The sequence below is a fragment of the Galeopterus variegatus genome, unplaced genomic scaffold (genome assembly GCF_000696425.1).
Source record: "Galeopterus variegatus unplaced genomic scaffold, G_variegatus-3.0.2 Scaffold237, whole genome shotgun sequence".
Lineage (NCBI taxonomy): Eukaryota > Metazoa > Chordata > Mammalia > Dermoptera > Cynocephalidae > Galeopterus > Galeopterus variegatus.
In genome coordinates, this window is record NW_007726348.1 from 478,514 (window position 1) to 499,083 (window position 20,570).

Here is a 20,570-nt window from a genome sequence, read left to right on the forward strand (position 1 = left end):
ATGTATTGAATTAAGAAGGATGGTGGGGTGGTTTGGTCACTGAGGGTTATTCATGGACGGACCCTTTGGAAGGGAAACCACTTACATCACTTAGCTGCTTCGTGTTGTGCTGAGCCAAGACCATGCCCATGGAATCAGGTACGCTTGTGAACTTGATGGTATCTGGGTGCTGTCGATACTTCCTCTCATTTAATGCTTCGCCTGCTTTCTTGGCCTTCTCAGCATCCAAAGAACCAATAGGGATCCATCCAATGCCCTTGAGGAAGCTGTTATACTCGTCTTTATATACATTCTGTGAAAGAGTAATCTCATATGAGGAGGTTTCCCAGAAAATACTCAAGGATGTTTCTGGGATCTGCAATTCTATGCAACTCTTTTTAGCACGTTCATTTCTATGTCTGTCACAGAGCTTATTACCTGGAATTTGGTAATAAGAAAACACAGCTCTGTTGTTAGACTGCATTATACAATACAGAAGAGAATCTAGGTCACATACTTTCATGGGTACGGCTAAAAAAATTTTTTTTGTCTCTTTTGACAATAAATTGGGCTTTCCTTTTGATTTCATCGAAGACTCCAAAACTTTGAATTTCACCCACACTCTCCACCTAGGCTATTCCTGATCTCAGCTAGGGAGAGATATTTTCATAGAGCAACAGTAAATGAATACCATTTCTTCTCCTTGCAGAGGACAATTCTTACAGAAATCTGGCTCCTGCAGAAGGAAATGCCCTGAATGTTAAACACCTTCCCTTGCAACTAGCTCTCCATGAATCATGCTGCAAACACAAAGCCTTCCTGGTTCATTTTAGATGACTCATTACATAGATTTACATGGATGACAGTATGACCTTGAGTTAAAAAAAGAAGAAAAAAACTTTGCTAAATTCAAAAAGAATAGAGAATCCTTCTATTTGGCATTATACATCCATCACCACTGAAGCAGCCCCATCAGGAGCACCTGTTTCCTCTTGCTGAGAATCAAAGTGGCCTGCCCAGGTAGTGGAATATGGTTTTGTCTTTCATCCATAGTGAATAAAGATGTCAATGATTTTAATATAAGCACAGAAAGCCAGCAAAAACTTAGCATGTCTACCACACCTTCAGTAGTCCTTCAATAATGCTTGTTTATTCTAAAATGCATTTTTCAAGTATCTTCCTGTGGCCTAAAGTCTAAAAAATAGAGAGAAATGATCATCCTTTAAGTATAGACATCTCTGGGTCTGTTATGTTATGCATACTTACATCACTTTGAATTTGATTCACATTCCTTGTATGCTCGAGACTCATAGCATCAGGCAAGTATGTGTAATGATGTAAAGGCTGTTTGTAGTTGACATTGGTGGCAACGTCCTGAGCCATCTTTGCAGCTGTAATGCTAACCATATCCCCTGGGGTATGGTAGCTAGTTTTGGTGTTCTCGTAGTTCTTCTTGTATTCACGATCTGACTGCAGCTTTGCCACGTTCATATAGTGGACCAGCTTGGGATCATCCTGGAGGCTTCGGAAACCCACATGCTTTCCCTTTGACTTCTCATAAGCTTCCTTGTATTTATACTGTGGAGACAGAATTTGGTTAATAAAGTCCTAGGCACTAATAATAGTAGATGCAGCAATTATATTTACATGTAAAGGTGCTCAGAATATTGTGACTTTCTGGAAGGGTGTATAAGAAATTCAAACCACACACCCCTTCCAGAAAGCTCAGAGTGAAAACATTTATTTCAAACACTGCTGGGGTTTCAGAGAGTGTCATGATAAATTCAAGACCAGTTTCTTTTCTTTGCTATGACTCTACAGATAATTTGCATGTGAACTTTATTTAAAACCAACTGAATTTTCACACTTAATATAAACATGACACATTCCAAATATAAGATCAATATCTCCTAGTTTCACAAAGATGTGAATTTTCCTAATCCAATGTTATTTCACATCATGGATGTGAGTAATAGCTATGCAGGTAGCTGCGTTTTCACCAATCCCATTTCTCAGCAGCTACTCTCCAAGTTTACTGTTGAAGCAGCTGCAAATGAATTAAAGAGCTACAGTAAGAGCAGGAACTGCTAGGGGTATTCCCCATCAATAAAAACTTAATCAAAAAAGTCCTGCTATCCAAAGTCTATCACTGCTGGGATCAACAATTGGGATATAGATTGAGCTACCTTGTAATAGGTCAAAACCTCAGTTTTCATATAAGAGAATTCAAATCCACCTAAACACTGCAGGCACTTGTCTCCCGCAGTTTAAGCATTCATAAATAAAGGCTAGCAGGTGAAAGGATTATCAAGTAATTTTTAAGCACGTTAGAAAAAGTACTGTGCAAATGCTAAAAAAAAAAAAAAGGATAAAATTATACTTTAGACTTTCACTTTTACTTAAACTAAAAATGCATTTCATGGTGATGCGATTATCAAGTAATTTTTAAGCACGTTAGAAAAAGTACTGTGCAAATGCTAAAAAAAAAAAAGGATAAAATTATACTTTAGACTTTCACTTTTACTTAAACTAAAAATGCATTTCATGGTGATGCGCACTGTGTACAAACCTTTGAGGAAGACATTTTCAGTACCATCCTACAAAGAAATCTGCACACCTGATTGGTATCTTTCTTCTCCTTTCTCAAACCAAGATTGTATCCCCTGGGATAGTGTGTGACACTGAATTCTGCAGGGTATGTGTGCTTTTTAAAAATTTTATTTTTCAAAGATGGGAAGAAGTGTAAGCATACACTTTTTCTATTACATGTGAAATGGGCATTGATTTACACAGATCTAAATTACATCCTAAAAAAGTGGGCTTTTTTCCATTTGGTTTATAAAATCCGTATGTTTTATATAACATCTTTTCAATCTTCTTAATACATTTGTAATGCAGACAGTCACTTGAATTTAACATGTTAGCATCAGTCAGGGTTTTCCTACTGAAACAAATGTGGCTGTCAGAGAAATGTGTCAGTGAAGGTAATTTGGGCAATGAATCAGGGGAGAATGCTGCTGTCAGGTTATGACAGCTCCAAGTGGGGTCAACTGAAAAGAATCACAAAAATGTTGAAAAAGTGACAGGTTTTCAAAACAATATTTTGGGGAGAATTTGAATGTCATTAATGCAACATATTGTTTTTAATAAGGTATCAATTTAACCAAGCACATATCCGATTACTTTCTTAAAAAGCAAATCACTCAAATTTCACCTAAAATTTGTACTTACGTCGCTGGCAATGTTTCTCGATGACTTGGCCGCAGTGATGGGAATAGCGTCGGCCAGCACATTGTTGCCCTTGGCTATTAAATCATGCCAATCCCGTTTATAACAGACCTGGATGCAAAAGCAAAAAGGATGTCAGCACAGTGTGTGTTAATCAGCTAAAGTGATTCCTCAGTGCCAGGATCATTTTATTCTTTTCCAGATATAAGTCAAAAGAATCCCCCATAGCACATACTGTTTTAGGAAGTCACATTAGCAAAGTGTCACACTTTGTGTGTAGAGTGAAACTATTGGATTCTTCACTAATTATTCACCCATCTCTGGTTTTGGCATATATTGAAGAGGGTTATTGAAAAACTGGAGTGGATCCAGAGGACAATAATAAAGGTTCTGGAAACCATGGTATGTGAGGACCAAGTATAGAAAACGAAGTTATTCAGTCTTATGAAAAGAAGGCCAAGAGAAGCCCTGATGGTCCGCTTTAGAAATTTTAGGGGTTTTGTAAAAAAAAAAAAAAAAGATTTCATTTATTTTTGTGGAGGATAATAACCTCTCCCATGTGCAAAACTAGGAAAACTAAGTAGAAGTTTTAGGGGAATAGATTGTGGGCCCTACATAAAGAAGAATGTTGTAAGCTTTAGAGTTGTCCTACATTTGAAAGGGCCAACTCAGGAGGTGAAGAGCATCATCACGGGATATGCTCTAGTGGGGCTATGTGGGAAATTGACCTAAATAATTGTCAAGGCACCATCCTACCCCCAAAATTATGTTATTTATTGTCAGGTCTGAATTTCACACCCCTTCAAAGACCCTACTTACATCACTTATATTGTAAGCATTGCACTTGGCCTGGAGAAACTGAGGAAGGTCAGGACTCATAGTGTATTTATGTTTCACATCTTCTCCTTTCGCTTTGTATAAGATCTTCAAAACACAGTCACAAAAATAAAATGCATCACTTATAGTGCAAAAAGAAAAATCCATTAATTGCATGCTTAAAGGAGTTATTCCTAGCACTCCCCCTCCCCGCACTATTTTTATTATTAAAAAAATCATCAGAGGTGTTTTACTATTTTTTTTTTAAAAAAACTAAGCATCATGTTATCTTTAGGAAGACCCAACAACTCTGTCTATTAACACATACGGAGAAAAAAATCCTTAAGGACACAAAAATCTTTGACTGCCAGAGAGGAATGGAAAGTAAATTCAAACGTGAAACACTAACATGAATAACAGGATTCACCAAAGCCAGGTAAGTTTACTCTGCCAGTGCACTTAATAGCTCTTAAAGTTTGCTTAATTTGGGGAGGGGTTGGTTTTTGGTTTTTTATCCTTAGAGAGAAAATAGTAGCTAGAATGAATCTTCCATTTCTGCTAAAAATCTTTCCAATTACAATTGTATCAGTAAAAGCACATAATAATTTCCTCATAATATGAATATGCTTACACACAAACCCAGTATACTCAAAAGGCTTATGACTTCATATTGTTATTTTAAAGTTATTACATATAATTTTCACTGAAAGACGTCAAAGTATATGATGCATACATCTTATTGTATCCTCCTCTGGGTAATAAAAAAGAAATAAATTGTGTAATTCCTAAAACTAAAATAGAACCAGAATCACAAGTAGATTTCTAATCTCTTTATTGTCGTTGATCATATATACCCTCGTTTCCCAGACATGTCTATGTAGAATATCATTTGTACACTGGTGTGTATGTACCTCAAGCAAACTCTGAAGCGGCTGATGTCTAAATTAATCCCCAAATACTAAACAATTTTTTTCTAGAAACCCAAGAGTTATCTTCAATTTCTCACTGCCTTTAGGAACAGTATCATAGCAGTCACAGGATCTCATGAGTTCTACCTTACGAACATCTTCTTTCCCATTGCTACTGCCTTAGTTTAAGTCTAACTAAGCCTCTCCTTGGGTTTCCGTAACAGACTTCTACTTCAGCTTTTTGCCCACAGTTTCTCCCCTCTCCAAAGTCTCAGCACTTTTTACCAGTTATCTTTTAAAACAGACCGAGTACTGCAACTTACTGCCTTAGTTTAAGTCTAACTAAGCCTCTCCTTGGGTTTCCGTAACAGACTTCTACTTCATCTTTTTGCCCACAGTTTCTCCCCTCTCCAAAGTCTCAGCACTTTTTACCAGTTATCTTTTAAAACAGACCGAGTACTGCAACTTTATGGATTAAAAATTTTCAACATCTCTTGTTACCTACCCCATAATGCCCAGACTCTACAAACTAGCATACGAGATCCTCAATGAAGGGTTACAACCCTGAGCCCTTCACTGTCCTTTCATGCATCCCTTCTTGACCATTTTTATATTGTTCCTTTTGCCAGGAATGCACCCTTCCCTAATTTACCAGGGCAACTCTGGTAGGCAGTTACCCACGTCCCTTGTACTTGACATTCCTGTCCTGCAGTGCTCATCTCTCTGTATGACCATGCTCTGTTTATATCCATGTCTTGTGCTCTTGTTCTATATTCTTATTAATTCCTACATCCCACCAACCCCCATCTATTTCATCTTTATCCATCAGCACATAATACAGTGCCTAGCACATGGCAAGTGTTCAAAAACATTCATTAAATGAATTAACAAGCAAATACTTTTGATGTCTCCTTAACTGTTCTTCTATTCACCAAACTTTCCTTTAGAAATTTTGACTTTAGCCAGAGCATCTACCCTGCTCATGGACAGGTAGGCAAACAATACTAGTCTTCACCAAGACATAAGTTAGAAAGTCTCTATAATAATTGTGTAGGCTGAATTCTGAGAAGCAAAAACTTATATTCACATGCATTATTTTCCTGTATTGTTTTACATATGAGGAGCAACTATGAGCAATTTAACATAGAATTGGATACAATGAATTTGCCGCAATAAAGCGTCTGAGAATGAAGTTTAAATTCTGGGGGGTGGGGGGGTAGTTGGGTGGGTGCGTGGGTGTGGGTGTGGTATTAGAATAGAATTTTTTGCACCTCGTCAAATTTATCCAATAGCACAGTATTTCAACGGCAGTTCAAAAGGAAAAATTTTTTAAAGTTGGCAAAAAGCAAGATAGAAGAAAAAGAAAGTGTTAGTGCCCAAACTAAAGATAGTTATAATTTTATTTTTATATTAGTGTGGTATTAGAATAGAATTTTTTGCACCTCGTCAAATTTATCCAATAGCACAGTATTTCAAAGGCAGTTCAAAACGAAAAATTTTTTAAAGTTGGCAAAAAGCAAGATAGAAGAAAAAGAAAGTGTTAGTGCCCAAACTAAAGATAGTTATAATTTTATTTTTATATTAAATAAACAAAATAATAAATTAAAAATGAAAAGATATTGGCCCAAAAGAATAAAAATGTGGAGCTGATGTTTATTTTTTTAAAAATCTTCCCTCCCTATCCTCTGCCCTCTCTCTTTCGTTGTACTCACATCACTGATTTGCTTCGTGTTCTGTTGTGCCTGGACCATAACCGGGGAGTCCACGATGCTGGTAAATTTGAGTGTGTCTGGATGTTGCCTGTATTTCTTTTCATTCAGGGCATCTCCCGCCTTTTTAACTTTTTCTACTTCAAGGCTGCCGATAGGTATCCAGCCAATGCCTTTCATCCAGGTGTTATAGTCTTCCTTGTAAGCATTCTACAGCAATGGGAGAAAAGAGGAGTGAGGTCCCGGGTGGTGGTTTCTCTGATGACAGGCTCTGAACCTAAAGGGGGGCTTTCTTGTGGACTCAATGCCACTTACATCACTCCTTATGTGCATCATGTTTTTAGACAACTCCAGGTCCATGGCATCAGGCAGGTAGGTGTAGTGATGGAGAGGATGCTTATAGTTGACATTGCTGACAACATCCTGAGCTTTCTTGGCTGCCACGACATTGAACATATCATGGGGTGTATTGTATTTGGTCTTTGCCTTCTCATAGTCTTTTTTATACTCCCGGTCCGACTGCATCTTGGCCACATTCATATAATGAACTAGTTTAGGATCATCTTGGAGACTTTGGAAGCCAACCATTTTCCCTTTAGCTTTTTCATAATCCTTTTTGTAATTAACCTATTGGAAACAAAGGTGGCCATACTTTAAATGTAGTTTTGAAAATTTCACTGAACCATGAAGCTGTAATTTAAAGTAACTGAGCTTCCCAGAAATTACTGTACATTAATACCCAAACAATTAGCTATTCATGTGTATATACTTGGAAATTAGCCTGGCAAAATAAAAATGTTATCTAGAGCCCATTTGATTGTCTGTAGCTTCTTCTGCCCACCTGAGAGAGGTTGGGATGGGAGCATTTTCGTAACTCATATGACAAACCAAATCTCTACATTGTTCTTTCCACTTAGACATGGATAGAGAAAAGTGAAAAGATAAATATTTCACAATCTCTACCAATTATATTGTGCTGCTAGAGCCCCGGGCAGCTGGCTATTTGATTAGTTGCAGAATTTAAGTAGTAGTAGCAGAATTTTAATTAGTCCTTGGGTATTCAGAGGGAGACCCAGAGCCGGTAGTGGGTAAACACTAACTGGCTCTGAATAATAAGGTGAGGGTGTTGAGCTTCCATGGGGAGACCTGGAGAGGATCAGGGGAAACTGAGAAGCAGAGATGTGAGGGAAGGTTTGTGGTAAGGGGGGTGTCTGCAGGAGAGCATGCATAGAGAAGGGGGTCAGTGAGAAACTCTGGGTGGAAGGGCTTTTTAGGACAGACATTTGTTATTCAATCATCACATTTACATAGGTGCAATGGAAACCTCATTTCAAACAATCCATAAAATTGTGCTTGGGATTTTCAGGAAAACCAACAGGAAAAGGCTGTGTTCCATCTCAGGGTTGTGCAGAGAAGAGAAGTAGATTCTGGAACGGAGCCCAGGTGAGCTCAGCCACACCAAACCCGAATCCAGAGGTGGTAAGAAAGAGAGAAACCTCAGAGTGTTTGTGGAAATCCCAGGGAGGGGATTCCTGTTCATATAGGACAATTGCAGGGTGTGGGGGGTGGGTGAGATAATTTTATTTAAATCTCAAAGAGCAAAGTGACTTCATTCACATCTGGGCTAAAGTAGAGTAGGATAAGAAATAAAATTCTTAACTTTAATGGAACTTAATGACTGATTATTAGAGGCTGTGAAACTCAAGACCAACTCACCAGTCTGTAGAAGTAATAAAGGAAAAAGAGAGAAGAAAGGGAAAGAGGGAAATCACATAAATTAAGAAAGTTTTGAGATAAATTTCACCATTAGAAGGCGATTATAACTTAAATGGGAAGTCGCTTCTTTATTTCCAAACAAGAAGTAACCTGAATTTGTGCAGAAATACAGATGAGAATTTTAAATTAGGGGACTTGATTGTAGCTGATCAGTAGAAGGTTATACAAACCTTTCCCCCTCAAGAAAATTCAGATTTGTTTAGGGAACTTTCTTTTCTGCATAGTTTACAACCAGACTTGCTCCCAGTTGGGGACAGCAGACCTGGTGACTTTTGGGTAGCTGTCAGACCCCAAGTCCACCTGCCCACATTTTCTAGTTGCACACATGCATCCTCGGCTGGACTTACATCACTGGCTGCCTGCCTGGCGGCTTTGGCAGCTTTGATGGGAATCGCATCAGTTCTCAGGTCATATCCCTTCTTGCTCAAGTCTTTCAAGTCTGCTTTGTACATATTCTGAAAAAGAAATATCATTTGAATATAACTCAGAGGCCACATTAGTAAAGGCTGGACATGCACATCAGCCTCTGAGTCCCCCACACACACCTCACTGATATTGTAGGCATTCACTTTAGCCTGTAGGAACTGGGGCAGGTCTGCGGGCAGGTTGTACTTGTGAAGAATTTCCTCTCCTTTGGCTTTATAAGCAATCTGGAAGAGAAAAAAAATGCATAAACAAATAAAAATAAATAAAGTGGAGACAAATGTTTAAAGGCACAGGAAAATAACTTCAGGTGGATCATATTTCACAGAGGTGGTTTTGGGAAAGGCACTCTGTGCCGTCCCCATATTTGACTGCAAATATCTGTAGGTCTTCAGGGTCACATATGCAGTTGCACAGGGTCTTGTGCTGGTGCTGGTTGTCTTGGCAAAGATCCCTCAGTATGCACTAGGAACCTCTGGACCTAGGTAGGGGCAATCAGCCCAGGGAGGTGTCCCAATGAAAATGTTAACCTGCAAACACTTTCTTGAGCACAGGAAAGGCTAATAGGATGGAATACACCAACCACCTATATTATACTTCATGGGTGATTAAGGGACTTAGGGGTGATTTTAACTGTACATGATTTTTATCGTAGCTCTGACTTAAATCTTCCATTTGAGGTAGTGCCTATATTCATTCTTTCTGGTCTTTCCTAGAAATAGGATTGTAGTTTTTCTTGTCATTAAGAGAAATCTCTCTTGTCTTTTCCTTAGAAAGAGATGTCAAATGGCTAAATGGACAGTTGGCACAACATACGTTACTGCAAAGATATGAATTAGGTATGCTTTATTAATAACAGCTGGGGAATTATACAATTGTTCATCTAACTGAGGGTCTTTAGATTTCATAATAACTAGTACACTTGAAATACAAATATATTCTTATCAGTTAACATTTATTAAAATACAGATAGGGTTAACACTTACATCACTCCTCTGGGCCTGGTTAATTTTAGACTGTACTATAATCGGAGCATCTTCGATTGAAGTAAACTTGAGTGTGTCTGGATGTTGGCGATATTTTTTCTGTTTGTCAAATCAAAATGAGAAAAACAATCATATTTTTTTACTGAAGGTTAATATATCAAAATCTTTGAAACTTATTTTGGAGGGACAAAGTAAGATTTTTCCTAATTTTAAAATGCAAAAATACTAGATTTTTTATCGGCTTGGAGAAAAAATAAATACAATACAAAAGTCAATGTTTAAAAAAATCAGTTGAATTTTGGATGGCTCAGAACAAGACAGACCAATACAACTCTCAGGAACCAGACACACTACTCTTTTCATTTCTTGCTTATGATGTGAAAGAAGATGTTCTCAGCTAACCAGAATCAAGAAACATCGAAGAGTTTTCTAAAGGATGAACAGAAAAGCAAGCAAGGATATTTGGAATGTCTTTGCATGACACTAACAAGTTCTCAGGAATCTCATTTTTTCTGTCCCTTTATCAGCAACCGGAGTAAAGAAATTCCCTTTACTCCATTTGAGGGAGGAGGAATTGAGGAACGAGAGCAACAGCAAGGGACCATTAATAAGAGAGACAGATCTTTTGCTTTCCAGGCCTTAATGTGGTAAGTACATAGGTTATCGCTAAAGTGCTGAAGAAGCACAGGAGAGGGGACACTGGGAGGGTGTCCCAGTTGGGAGTTGGCAACTTCTAGCTACCCTTCTTTCTACACTTTTCTCTATTTATTTTCCCAGTCCTCTTCCTTTGTGCATATTATACATCCTATTTTTGCGTATATAGTAACATCACTCTTTCAACTTCAGACTTCTGAAAATGATCAACCCAGAAGGACTTTTTCTGAAACATCTTTTGAGTAGACAAAATAGTTTTTACCAAAAACAAACAGAAGCACTAAATAACAAGAAGAACAAAAACTTGAGTGTGGGAGACAACCCATCCTCAGCATCTCTGTCCTTTATATAGTCTACCCTCCTTGATGATATATTCACCTGACAAGTGTGAGAATTTTCTCCTGTTGACAGAGGATGGACAGATAACTTAGCTGCTTTACCAGCCTCAAGAGCATCACCATTTTTTTCTTAGACTGAATAATTTATATACTACTTCAAAGTCATCCAGAATATGACAGGGTATAATTCTTCAAAGAAGATTTCTATAATAGCTGCATTATTCATAATCACCAAAAATTGGAAATAATCCACATGTCCACCAACCAGTAAGAAATCATCAAAATGTGGTATGTCTATAAAAAAGGAGTACTACTCAATAAAAAGAAATGAATTACAAGCACATGCAGAAACATGGATGAACTTCAAAAACATGTGAAGTGAAAGAAGCTGGACACAAAAGAAATTTCTAGGAAAGGTAAAACTTTAGAGACAGAAAGCAGATCAGTGGATGCCTGGGGCTGAAGATGGGAGCAAGAATTTTTTTAGGAACTTTTTAGGGTGCTAGCAGCATTTAAAAATATAATTGTGTGGGCCGGCCCGGTGGCGCACTGGAGAGTGCGCCGCTTGGGAGTGCGGTGGTGCTCCCGCCGAGGGTTCGGATCCCATGTGGAGACCGGTTCCCGCTCACTGGCTGAGCGAGGTGCGGGCGCAACACCGAGGGTTGCGATCCCGTTACTGGTCAGTAAAAAAGACAAAAAGGAAAAAAAAAAAATATATATATATATATATAATTGTGGTGATGACTGCACAATGATATAAATTTATTAAGACTTTTCAATGTGTCCACTCAGGTGAATTTCATGGTATGCAAATTATATCTTGATAAGTTGTTAAAAATAATTTCCATCATGAATGGTTAACATAAATGATTTTGGTAATAAAAAGGTTTATGCTTGTCTACATGGATAATTCGTGCATGTTGTAACGTTTTTTTCCTCAGCCATAGTGACTAGAGAATAAAGCAGTAAAGGAAGCCCTTCCCATGGTTCTGAGAATTTTAACACAACACATTCACAAATCTCTCTTGGCCAAGCCCTATGGCTTTACCTCGTTAAGAATGTCTGAAGCTCGCTTGGCCTTCTCCATTTCTAAGGACCCAAAAGGCACCCAGCCACAACCTTTCATCCAGCTGTTGTAGTCAGCTTTGTATTCGACCTAAAATGCCAAGAGAAAGATTACATTTCTTTGCTCAGTGTCATCCTTATTACATAAAATCATTAATGTTTTACCCAAAACGATATTTGTAAGATTTCTGACCAGCTTTCTTACTCCATACATTAAGGTTATTTTAAACATTTCTTGGGTGAGAGATTTTAATAGCCCTTGGGTTTTTGTTTTCTTCTAACTGGTATATGTCCCATTTTCTCTTCATTTCCAAATGAATGGGAATATGTGGAACTCTAATTCCAATCTGGAAAATGCTCAATTCAAAGCTGTATTTCAAAGAATAAATAAAATTGTTAAATTTAGATAATCAAATGTGAGATGTTTGCTCCCTGGAACCCGATAAGTATTATGTTTCCGTGGCCAAATTAGGACTGAAGGCCACATCGCAGGTGAATAATTTTGCTTGTGTTCTAGTTAGATGAGACTTGGTAGTAGTTACTTGTGTTTGCACACATTGCCCTCCATGTGTACTGGTCAACTTAAAAGTGTTTCTATGTTGGCTAACAAAACACTTTAAAATAATTTGCTTAAGGGAGCGGTTATTATTTGAAATGGGTCTTATTTTGGGAACAGTTACTTTACCCTTGTTGTCTGGCCTTAGGTGGTATAGCACCTGAAACTTACATTCTAGATACAAAATTCAAATTGTTGTTTTTTTAGTGTGGGGCTTTTAACTGGAATGAAAAAATCAAGAAATCATTTGGTTCCTGCCCTTGAGAGACTTACAACCTATTTGGAATAAAGAAACATAGCAAAATTAAACAAATAAAAACATAACAATGCATACAATAGAATTGTTAGTGGTGGGAATGTAAAATTGTGCAGCCAGTATGAAAATGTGATGTCAGTTCCTCAAAAAATTAAAAATGATTGAGTGACCCAACAATTCAACTTCTGAGTGTATACCCAAAAGAATTGAAAGCAGGATCTTGAAGAGACATTCACATACCCATGGTCATAGCAGCATTATTCACAACAGATAAAAAGTGGAAGCAATATAAATGTCTACCAGCAGGTGAGCGGGTAAACAAAATGTTGTATATGAGTACAGTGAAATATTATTTAGTCTTAACAAGGAAGAAAATTCTGACACGAGCCAAAATGTGGATGAGCTTTGAGGACATTAGGCTAAATCAAATAAGCCATTCACAAAAAACCAAATACTGATTCTACATATGTGAGGTATCAAGAGTAGTCAAACTCATAGAAACAGAAAGTAAAATGCTGGTTGCCATAGGTGAGGGAAAGAAGGACACGAGAAGTTATTATTTAATGAATACAGAGTTTCAGTTCTGCAAGATGACAAAGTTCTGGAAATTGGTCACACAATGATGTGAACATTCTTAACACTACTGAACTGTTCACTTAAAAATGGTAAAGATGGTAAATTTTACATTATGTGTATTTTTACCACATTTAAAAATATATAATTGTTAGGATAAAGTATTCAATTGTGTAGCTCAGACAAATTAATTTGCCTAAAGAAGTTTGAGGGTTTTTTGGTGTTTTTTTTTTTTGTATTTTGGCAGCTGGTCGGTACAGGGATTGAATCCTAGACCTTGGTATTATCAGCACCACGCTCTAACCAACTGAGGGAACCGGCCAGCCCCAAAGAAGTTTTGATCTGCAGAAAAAAACCCAGTTATTATAATACTTAATGCTGCAAATAATTTAAGATATTTGTTTTTTAGACAAAATAGCAATCTATGTAAAAAATTATTGATAACGATGAATGTGATGATTATGGTAATGGTGATGATAATAACAGTGAATGTTTATTGAGAATTTGCCAGGGCCTGACACCACGCTAAGTATTTTGCATGCACTTAAATCCTCAAAACAATTTTTTTGTTTTATTACAATTTTACAGAGAAGGACTGTAGATTCCACAAGGTTGATGACTTTCCCAAAGGGAAACAGTGATGGAGTGCATGCCAGACCCGGGTCTCCCTGACCCTGATGGGTGTGCTCTCACAAAACCACAGAGGTATTTTCCCACTATATACTTGCTTACATACAGAGGACAATGCAGGTACCTCTGAGAAGTGCCCAAAACATTACTCAGTTTGGAATTCCTTTTCAGTTTCCACCTTCCAAATAGGGAATAGAGAAAACCTGGTTACTCACATCGCTCTGTAGCGCATAAGCCTTCTTGGCAAGGTCCACGTTGACGCTATCGGGTGGGTAGCTATAATCATGTAAGAGGTGCTTATAGTCCACGTCACTGGCAATGGCCTGAGATTTCTTAGCTTGAGTGACTTGGAGCATATCAAGAGGTGCTGTATAGATAGTTTTTGACTTTTCATAGTCTTTTCGATATTCACGCTGTGAATAGAAAATTCCCAATTATTACCACAAATCCTCAATGGATTTCCAGAAAAGCCCAGAGATCTCTCATAAACAATAAATGCAAGTTAGAGAAACAGATCCAAACACATGAGTCGTTCTTTTGCCCCCAAATTTGTTCATATGTTACACATCGCTGAAACCCCCCAGAAAATCACACATGGACAGATCTTCTCAAATTTCTTTTTGGATCAAAGAGCAACTGTCAAAGAGCTGCAGCAGATAGTGGGAACAGGCCATAGCTTCTGCTTCAATCAGGAATTATTTTATCTTAAGGCAGGGTTCCTCAAGGACCACTGACGAGTGTTACTTTTATTAGTGTAATCTAACCTTTGAAGAGTTTTCCAATGAAGAAGCATTTTTTAATTAATGAAAATCACATGACAATCATTTTATACCTCTGATTTTATAAAATGACTATTTTATAAATAGAGCTGTAGACTTAATTTCTTGGCTTTCTAGCCATTTTAAAATGGATAGTTACAAGTTTTTCTACTTTATTATTCTCTTGACAGTAGATAAGTCCCACTGAGAATCCCAAAGGTTTTTCTCATACCAAGTTTAATTCTCATAACAATTTAAGAGGAGCTTCAGATTGCAGCAGTTAGGAGAACCCAAAGGAGAAAATTTTGTAAAACTGAGCCATTAAAGTAACCTTGGCCCTTATGTACAGTGTTCTCATAAACCAAATGTCCTGGATGGGCCTCAGGAGGCAGCTTCATTGGCTGGTTTTCTGGAGTGGTTAGCCAGGTTGCTAATTAGGTCCAATTCCCAGCTTCGTCATATCCACTCACCAATTGGACCACTGACGAGTGTTACTTTTATTAGTGTAATCTAACCTTTGAAGAGTTTTCCAATGAAGAAGCATTTTTTAATTAATGAAAATCACATGACAATCATTTTATACCTCTGATTTTATAAAATGACTATTTTATAAATAGAGCTGTAGACTTAATTTCTTGGCTTTCTAGCCATTTTAAAATGGATAGTTACAAGTTTTTCTACTTTATTATTCTCTTGACAGTAGATAAGTCCCACTGAGAATCCCAAAGGTTTTTCTCATACCAAGTTTAATTCTCATAACAATTTAAGAGGAGCTTCAGATTGCAGCAGTTAGGAGAACCCAAAGGAGAAAATTTTGTAAAACTGAGCCATTAAAGTAACCTTGGCCCTTATGTACAGTGTTCTCATAAACCAAATGTCCTGGATGGGCCTCAGGAGGCAGCTTCATTGGCTGGTTTTCTGGAGTGGTTAGCCAGGTTGCTAATTAGGTCCAATTCCCAGCTTCGTCATATCCACTCACCAATTACCTTGACAGAAAAATTCTGACCCACTGCCTTTAGGAAAATTCTAAACTCACTGTATCTTTATATAATCACATACATGTTAAAGACAGTGACCCAAGTTAGCAAGTACAGATGTGCATAATAAATCTTCTGCAGCAATTAATTTCACAAATGATCTGACCTTTTAGCTTTCTTAGGGAACTTGATCTTTCTTTTTGTATTTTGTGGGTAGTCACTTTCACTGAACAAGTCTCTCACTTAATTATAAAATCTAGACCTGGTGTATGCCAATAAAATGTGGAAGCTTTCTGATGGGATGAAAGGACATTGAAAAATATAATTTGTCTTTATTAGGAATAAACTGATAAAGCAATGTTGGAACAGCAGTTGGTGTGTGGAATTGTTTTACTAAATTGTTTTAACTCTTGTTCATGTTCTCTTGTCAAAGATCCAAATAGCTTTAAAGATTCTTTTTAAAAAGCTACACATGTTCTGTACCTGCAGGTTAGCATTTTGCCTGGATATTTTGTGAGCATGACTCATTCACTATCTCTTTTGATCACCAAGATCAATCAGTGAACAGATATTGAACACTTATTATGTGCCTAGTGTTCTCATGGGTTCTGTGATGGAAGCTGGATGGGCCTCAGGAGGCAGCTTCATTGGCTGGTTTTCTGGAGTGGTTAGCCAGGTTGCTAATTAGGTCCAATTCCCAGCTTCGTCATATCCACTCACCAATTACCTTGACAGAAAAATTCTGACCCACTGCCTTTAGGAAAATTCTAAACTCACTGTATCTTTATATAATCACATACATGTTAAAGACAGTGACCCAAGTTAGCAAGTACAGATGTGCATAATAAATCTTCTGCAGCAATTAATTTCACAAATGATCTGACCTTTTAGCTTTCTTAGGGAACTTGATCTTTCTTTTTGTATTTTGTGGGTACCTTGACAGAAAAATTCTGACCCACTGCCTTTAGGAAAATTCTAAACTCACTGTATCTTTCTATAATCACATACATGTTAAAGACAGTGACCCAAGTTAGCAAGTACAGACGTGCATAATAAATCTTCTGCAGCAATTAATTTCACAAATGATCTGACCTTTTAGCTTTCTTAGGGAACTTGATCTTTCTTTTTGTATTTTGTGGTCATGGTTAAAATTAAATTAAGTGATACAAATGCCTTTCTCTTTCATCATGAGAAATTAATATTTGCAAGTTATATTGAACATTCTGATAACTCTGAAGAGATTCTCTAAATATTTTTAAAACACAGTATACACTCTAATTTGCAATAGTAGATGTTTGTCTCTCTACAGCAAAAATTTTAACTGGAAAATGATATATGGCCCATAGACAAGATTTAGGGAATCCATGAGTTCCCTGAAATTCAGGCAAAAAGTATTTTTAAAAAGTTTTTTTCTAGATAAAGGTTTCCAAATATTTTATTGGATTCTCAAAGGAGCCTATAATCAATGGAGCATTTTTCTTGGACCTAGGCTAATACTAATTACTAAAGCCAATAAAGAGCAATGATAGCTATACTAAGATTTTTTATTTGTGACTCATGTTTTCTTCCAAAAAAAGTTATTTTTCAATTAGAAGAAAATACAAAAACACATAGTGATTTTTCTAAAAGGTTTTGATAACTGCAATTGATATTCTATTAAATATTAACACAAACATTTTTCAAAGGGAAATGGACATCAAGTACAAATTAGTAATTTCTCTCTTCAAACGTGAGAGGTACAAGAATCTGGGGAATCATTCTACTTCTAAAGGTCTCCCCAGAAGTTTGTTGTGAATGTGAGAATGCGAATGTGAATATCATGGGTATAAAATCCTTTTATGGGCCACTATCCTTGGGTATGTTAATATGGAAGCCATCTTGAAAACAAGACATTTATGACACTCACGTCACTCTGGTTTTTGGCCGTCTTCAAGGAGTGCAGCATCTTGGGATCGTCATTAATGCTGAGGGCTCCAATCATTTTCCCTTTGCTCTTTTCATAGTCTTTCTTGTATATCACCTGCAAAAAACATCACACATGCCAGACCCCACTCACCAGGAAGCATCCCTGAGGCTGCCCTGTGCGGTCCCCAGGCCATACTCACGTCACTAGTGTTCTTGCTGTTGGCTTTGGCTGCCAGCAGGGGAATGGCGTCCACTTTGATGTTAAACTTCTTAGCTTTGCTCTTCTCCCAATCTTGCTTATAAGCATTCTGCATGGGAAAGTGTCAGCAAAGGAATTATAAGAACAATATTGAATAGAGAACCAATAATAGATTAATAGAGGAAAGAAAAAAAACTGATTGAGAATATGTATGTATAGACATTTCATTGATAAATACTATATTTACCAAATGGTTGTATAGCTATTAATTTACGTATCATTCAGCTTTTTTCTCCCTCCCACTAAATAAGTATAATATACTCTTTAATGTTCGTGAACTCTCTAAAGACTCTGCAATCCTGAGGTATAAAAGATAACATAAAATGACATCCACTTGTAGAAGATAAAATGTGACATTTACACAGGAGAGATATTGTAAAATTCTAGGGTTTAGCAGAGAGGTAATTGAGAGAATGCTCTGACAGTAACAGAAACTGTGGAAACTGACACCTGACAGGCTAAATAAAAATCTTAAGAGCATTTGGGCCTTAGAAGCTCCACATACACTCTGGTAACAACTTTAGTAGTTGTTTGCTTGCATAACTTTTAATCCCGTCTTTATAAATGCTTATAACATTTCGTCTTTCCATGCATACCCAACATAGGTTTCTGTGGCTTTGTACTTACATCACTCAGATTATAGGCATTGACTCTGTGTTGGATAAACTGTGGAGCATCTGCTGGTACATTGCACTTGAACTTCTCACCTTCATGTTTTGCTTTGTAATTCAACTGAAAGACAATAGAGGATATACAAACAGTTCAGAGTAGAAAATTCCTTGAACTGATGTAGGACAGTATATGTAGCTAAGGCATTTAGTGCCCTTTTTAGAAAAATACCTCAAAAAGATAATCCAGTCAAAGTCTAGCACAAGATCTGAACTCTCACTCCCTCTTTTAGGGATTGTAGTATAACCAGACTTTGGGTTGCCATACTGTAAATGCTATTATACTGTATTTATGCGATCTACACTGCTAGGCTGTGCCTGGAGGGCATGAAAACCCCAAACTCATAAAATGGTGTAATTAGAGCACTAACAAAAACAATAATTCTAAATAAAATACTGGTACAGTTAAAAAGTATGTAAATTCTTATTAAAAATATTAAGCATAGGAATTTATTTAAAATTTTTAAAAGGTGATATTAGGTGGAAGGAAAGGAGCATAAAGAAGGAATGAGGCTGTTGAATTTTGGAGCTAAAGGCAAAATGCACAAGATTGAGGACTGTGTAATAAGAATCTCTAAGACAGAAACCGTGGCCTAACTGGGCCAACAAGAAGAGCATTGGTGACTGGACACCGCGTACAGCACTGCATTCCTCTGCAGTTTGTAGAGTTCAGCTGGATCAGTGTTGTTAATGTTCAGCTGTTCTTTATTGGGACACGACACTTTTTAAATTTAATTATACATATTCATGGGGCAGAGAGTTGACCATCAGCACCCGTGTCCAAGAGGTGATGATCAGATCAATGCTATCACCATGCCCACCACCTCAAATTGCAGTTGTTCTCCATATGGGACACAAAATATTAAAATATTAGGAAAAGTTACATACGAACTGATGTGACTTTTGGGTTATACAGATGCCATTACTCTCTACTATGAGCTGCATATGAGCTCATTGGTATTACTAAAACACATTTTTTAGTAGGACAAACTGTCTTTCATTTTTCTATCTTGAGAAAAATGTGCTACTCTTTAGGACTTAGCTGTGTTAGTTAGCACTTTGCTACTCAGAGTGTGATCTACTAGTCACAGCATGAGTATCACCTACGAGCTTATTAGAAAGTCAGAATGCTGGATTCCCCCAGATCTGCTAAATCAGAATCTCCATTTAACAGAATCACCAGGTGCTCGCATGAACAGGAATGTTTGAGAAGCACTGCTGCTCTTCCCCTGATCTTGGCATGGTCAAACCATCCCTGCCTTAGACTTTCCTAGACCACCGCATTTGAAGTGCCCATCCCATCACTCTCTCTGATGTCATCTCATTTTAATTCTGTAGCATCATTCTATATTAGCTTTCTTATCATTGTTTGATTTCTTTCTTGTTAGGGTGAGCTCTTCCTTTTTATAAAGTCTTTACTAGCAAACTCAAGAATGGGAAATGCTTGCCTTGTTACCTACCCAAATGGATGCTTTTGTTGTCACTGCTTATTTAAGTTGGAATGAAGTGTTAGTGTGAATGTGACAGATTCTTAAGAATAAGCAAGATTTTCCCAATAAAAATCAGTAAATTATTAAATAAATATTCGTTATTTTTATTATTATCTAACACCATTTTCTCCAGGCTACAATTCAATCTAGCAGTTTCATTTGCATTTTATTAAACAAATCTTGAAAATGACATTATTAGGATGGTAGACAAGTCCATGAGAATTAAGCAGGTAAATGTTGACATTTTAAATAAACAAAGCACTCTGGGTCACCTACACTTGCATAAATAAGGCACTTACATCACTAAGCTGTTTTGTGTTGAGCTGGGCTTGTAATAGTACAGGAGTATCAGTGACTGCTGTGAATTTGGTCTTATCTGGATGAACTTTGTAGGTATGCTAGAAAAGAAGATGAAATTTCATGATGTATCTTTACATTCTTATTTATATACACACTAATATGTAAAAAGCTTCCATCCAAATATAGAGTTTGTTTTGTTCCTGAAAATTTGACTGATATATTCTCTCTCTCTCTCTCCCCCCCCCCCCCCCTCCCCCTCTCTCCCTCCCCCCCCCTCTCTCTCTCTCTCTCTCTCTCTCTCTCTCTCTCTCTCTCT

The 20,570-nt window shown here is 37.2% G+C and overlaps 1 protein-coding gene across 1 annotated transcript in view; it reads right to left on the bottom strand.

Moving 5' to 3' along the window:
* Window positions 1–20,570, bottom strand: part of NEB (nebulin) — a 225,660-nt gene that overhangs the window by 168,390 nt on the left and 36,700 nt on the right. The window contains exons 24-38 of the mRNA XM_008566372.1: window positions 20,254–20,352; window positions 18,424–18,528; window positions 17,738–17,845; window positions 17,539–17,652; window positions 14,113–14,310; window positions 11,866–11,973; window positions 9,826–9,924; window positions 8,962–9,066; window positions 8,764–8,871; window positions 6,956–7,267; window positions 6,644–6,850; window positions 4,027–4,131; window positions 3,211–3,318; window positions 1,246–1,557; window positions 86–292 (exon numbers count right to left, since the gene is read on the bottom strand). Of these exons, the coding sequence (XP_008564594.1) occupies window positions 86–292; window positions 1,246–1,557; window positions 3,211–3,318; window positions 4,027–4,131; window positions 6,644–6,850; window positions 6,956–7,267; window positions 8,764–8,871; window positions 8,962–9,066; window positions 9,826–9,924; window positions 11,866–11,973; window positions 14,113–14,310; window positions 17,539–17,652; window positions 17,738–17,845; window positions 18,424–18,528; window positions 20,254–20,352 (2,295 nt within the window). The remainder of the gene's footprint in view (window positions 1–85; window positions 293–1,245; window positions 1,558–3,210; window positions 3,319–4,026; window positions 4,132–6,643; window positions 6,851–6,955; window positions 7,268–8,763; window positions 8,872–8,961; window positions 9,067–9,825; window positions 9,925–11,865; window positions 11,974–14,112; window positions 14,311–17,538; window positions 17,653–17,737; window positions 17,846–18,423; window positions 18,529–20,253; window positions 20,353–20,570) is intronic.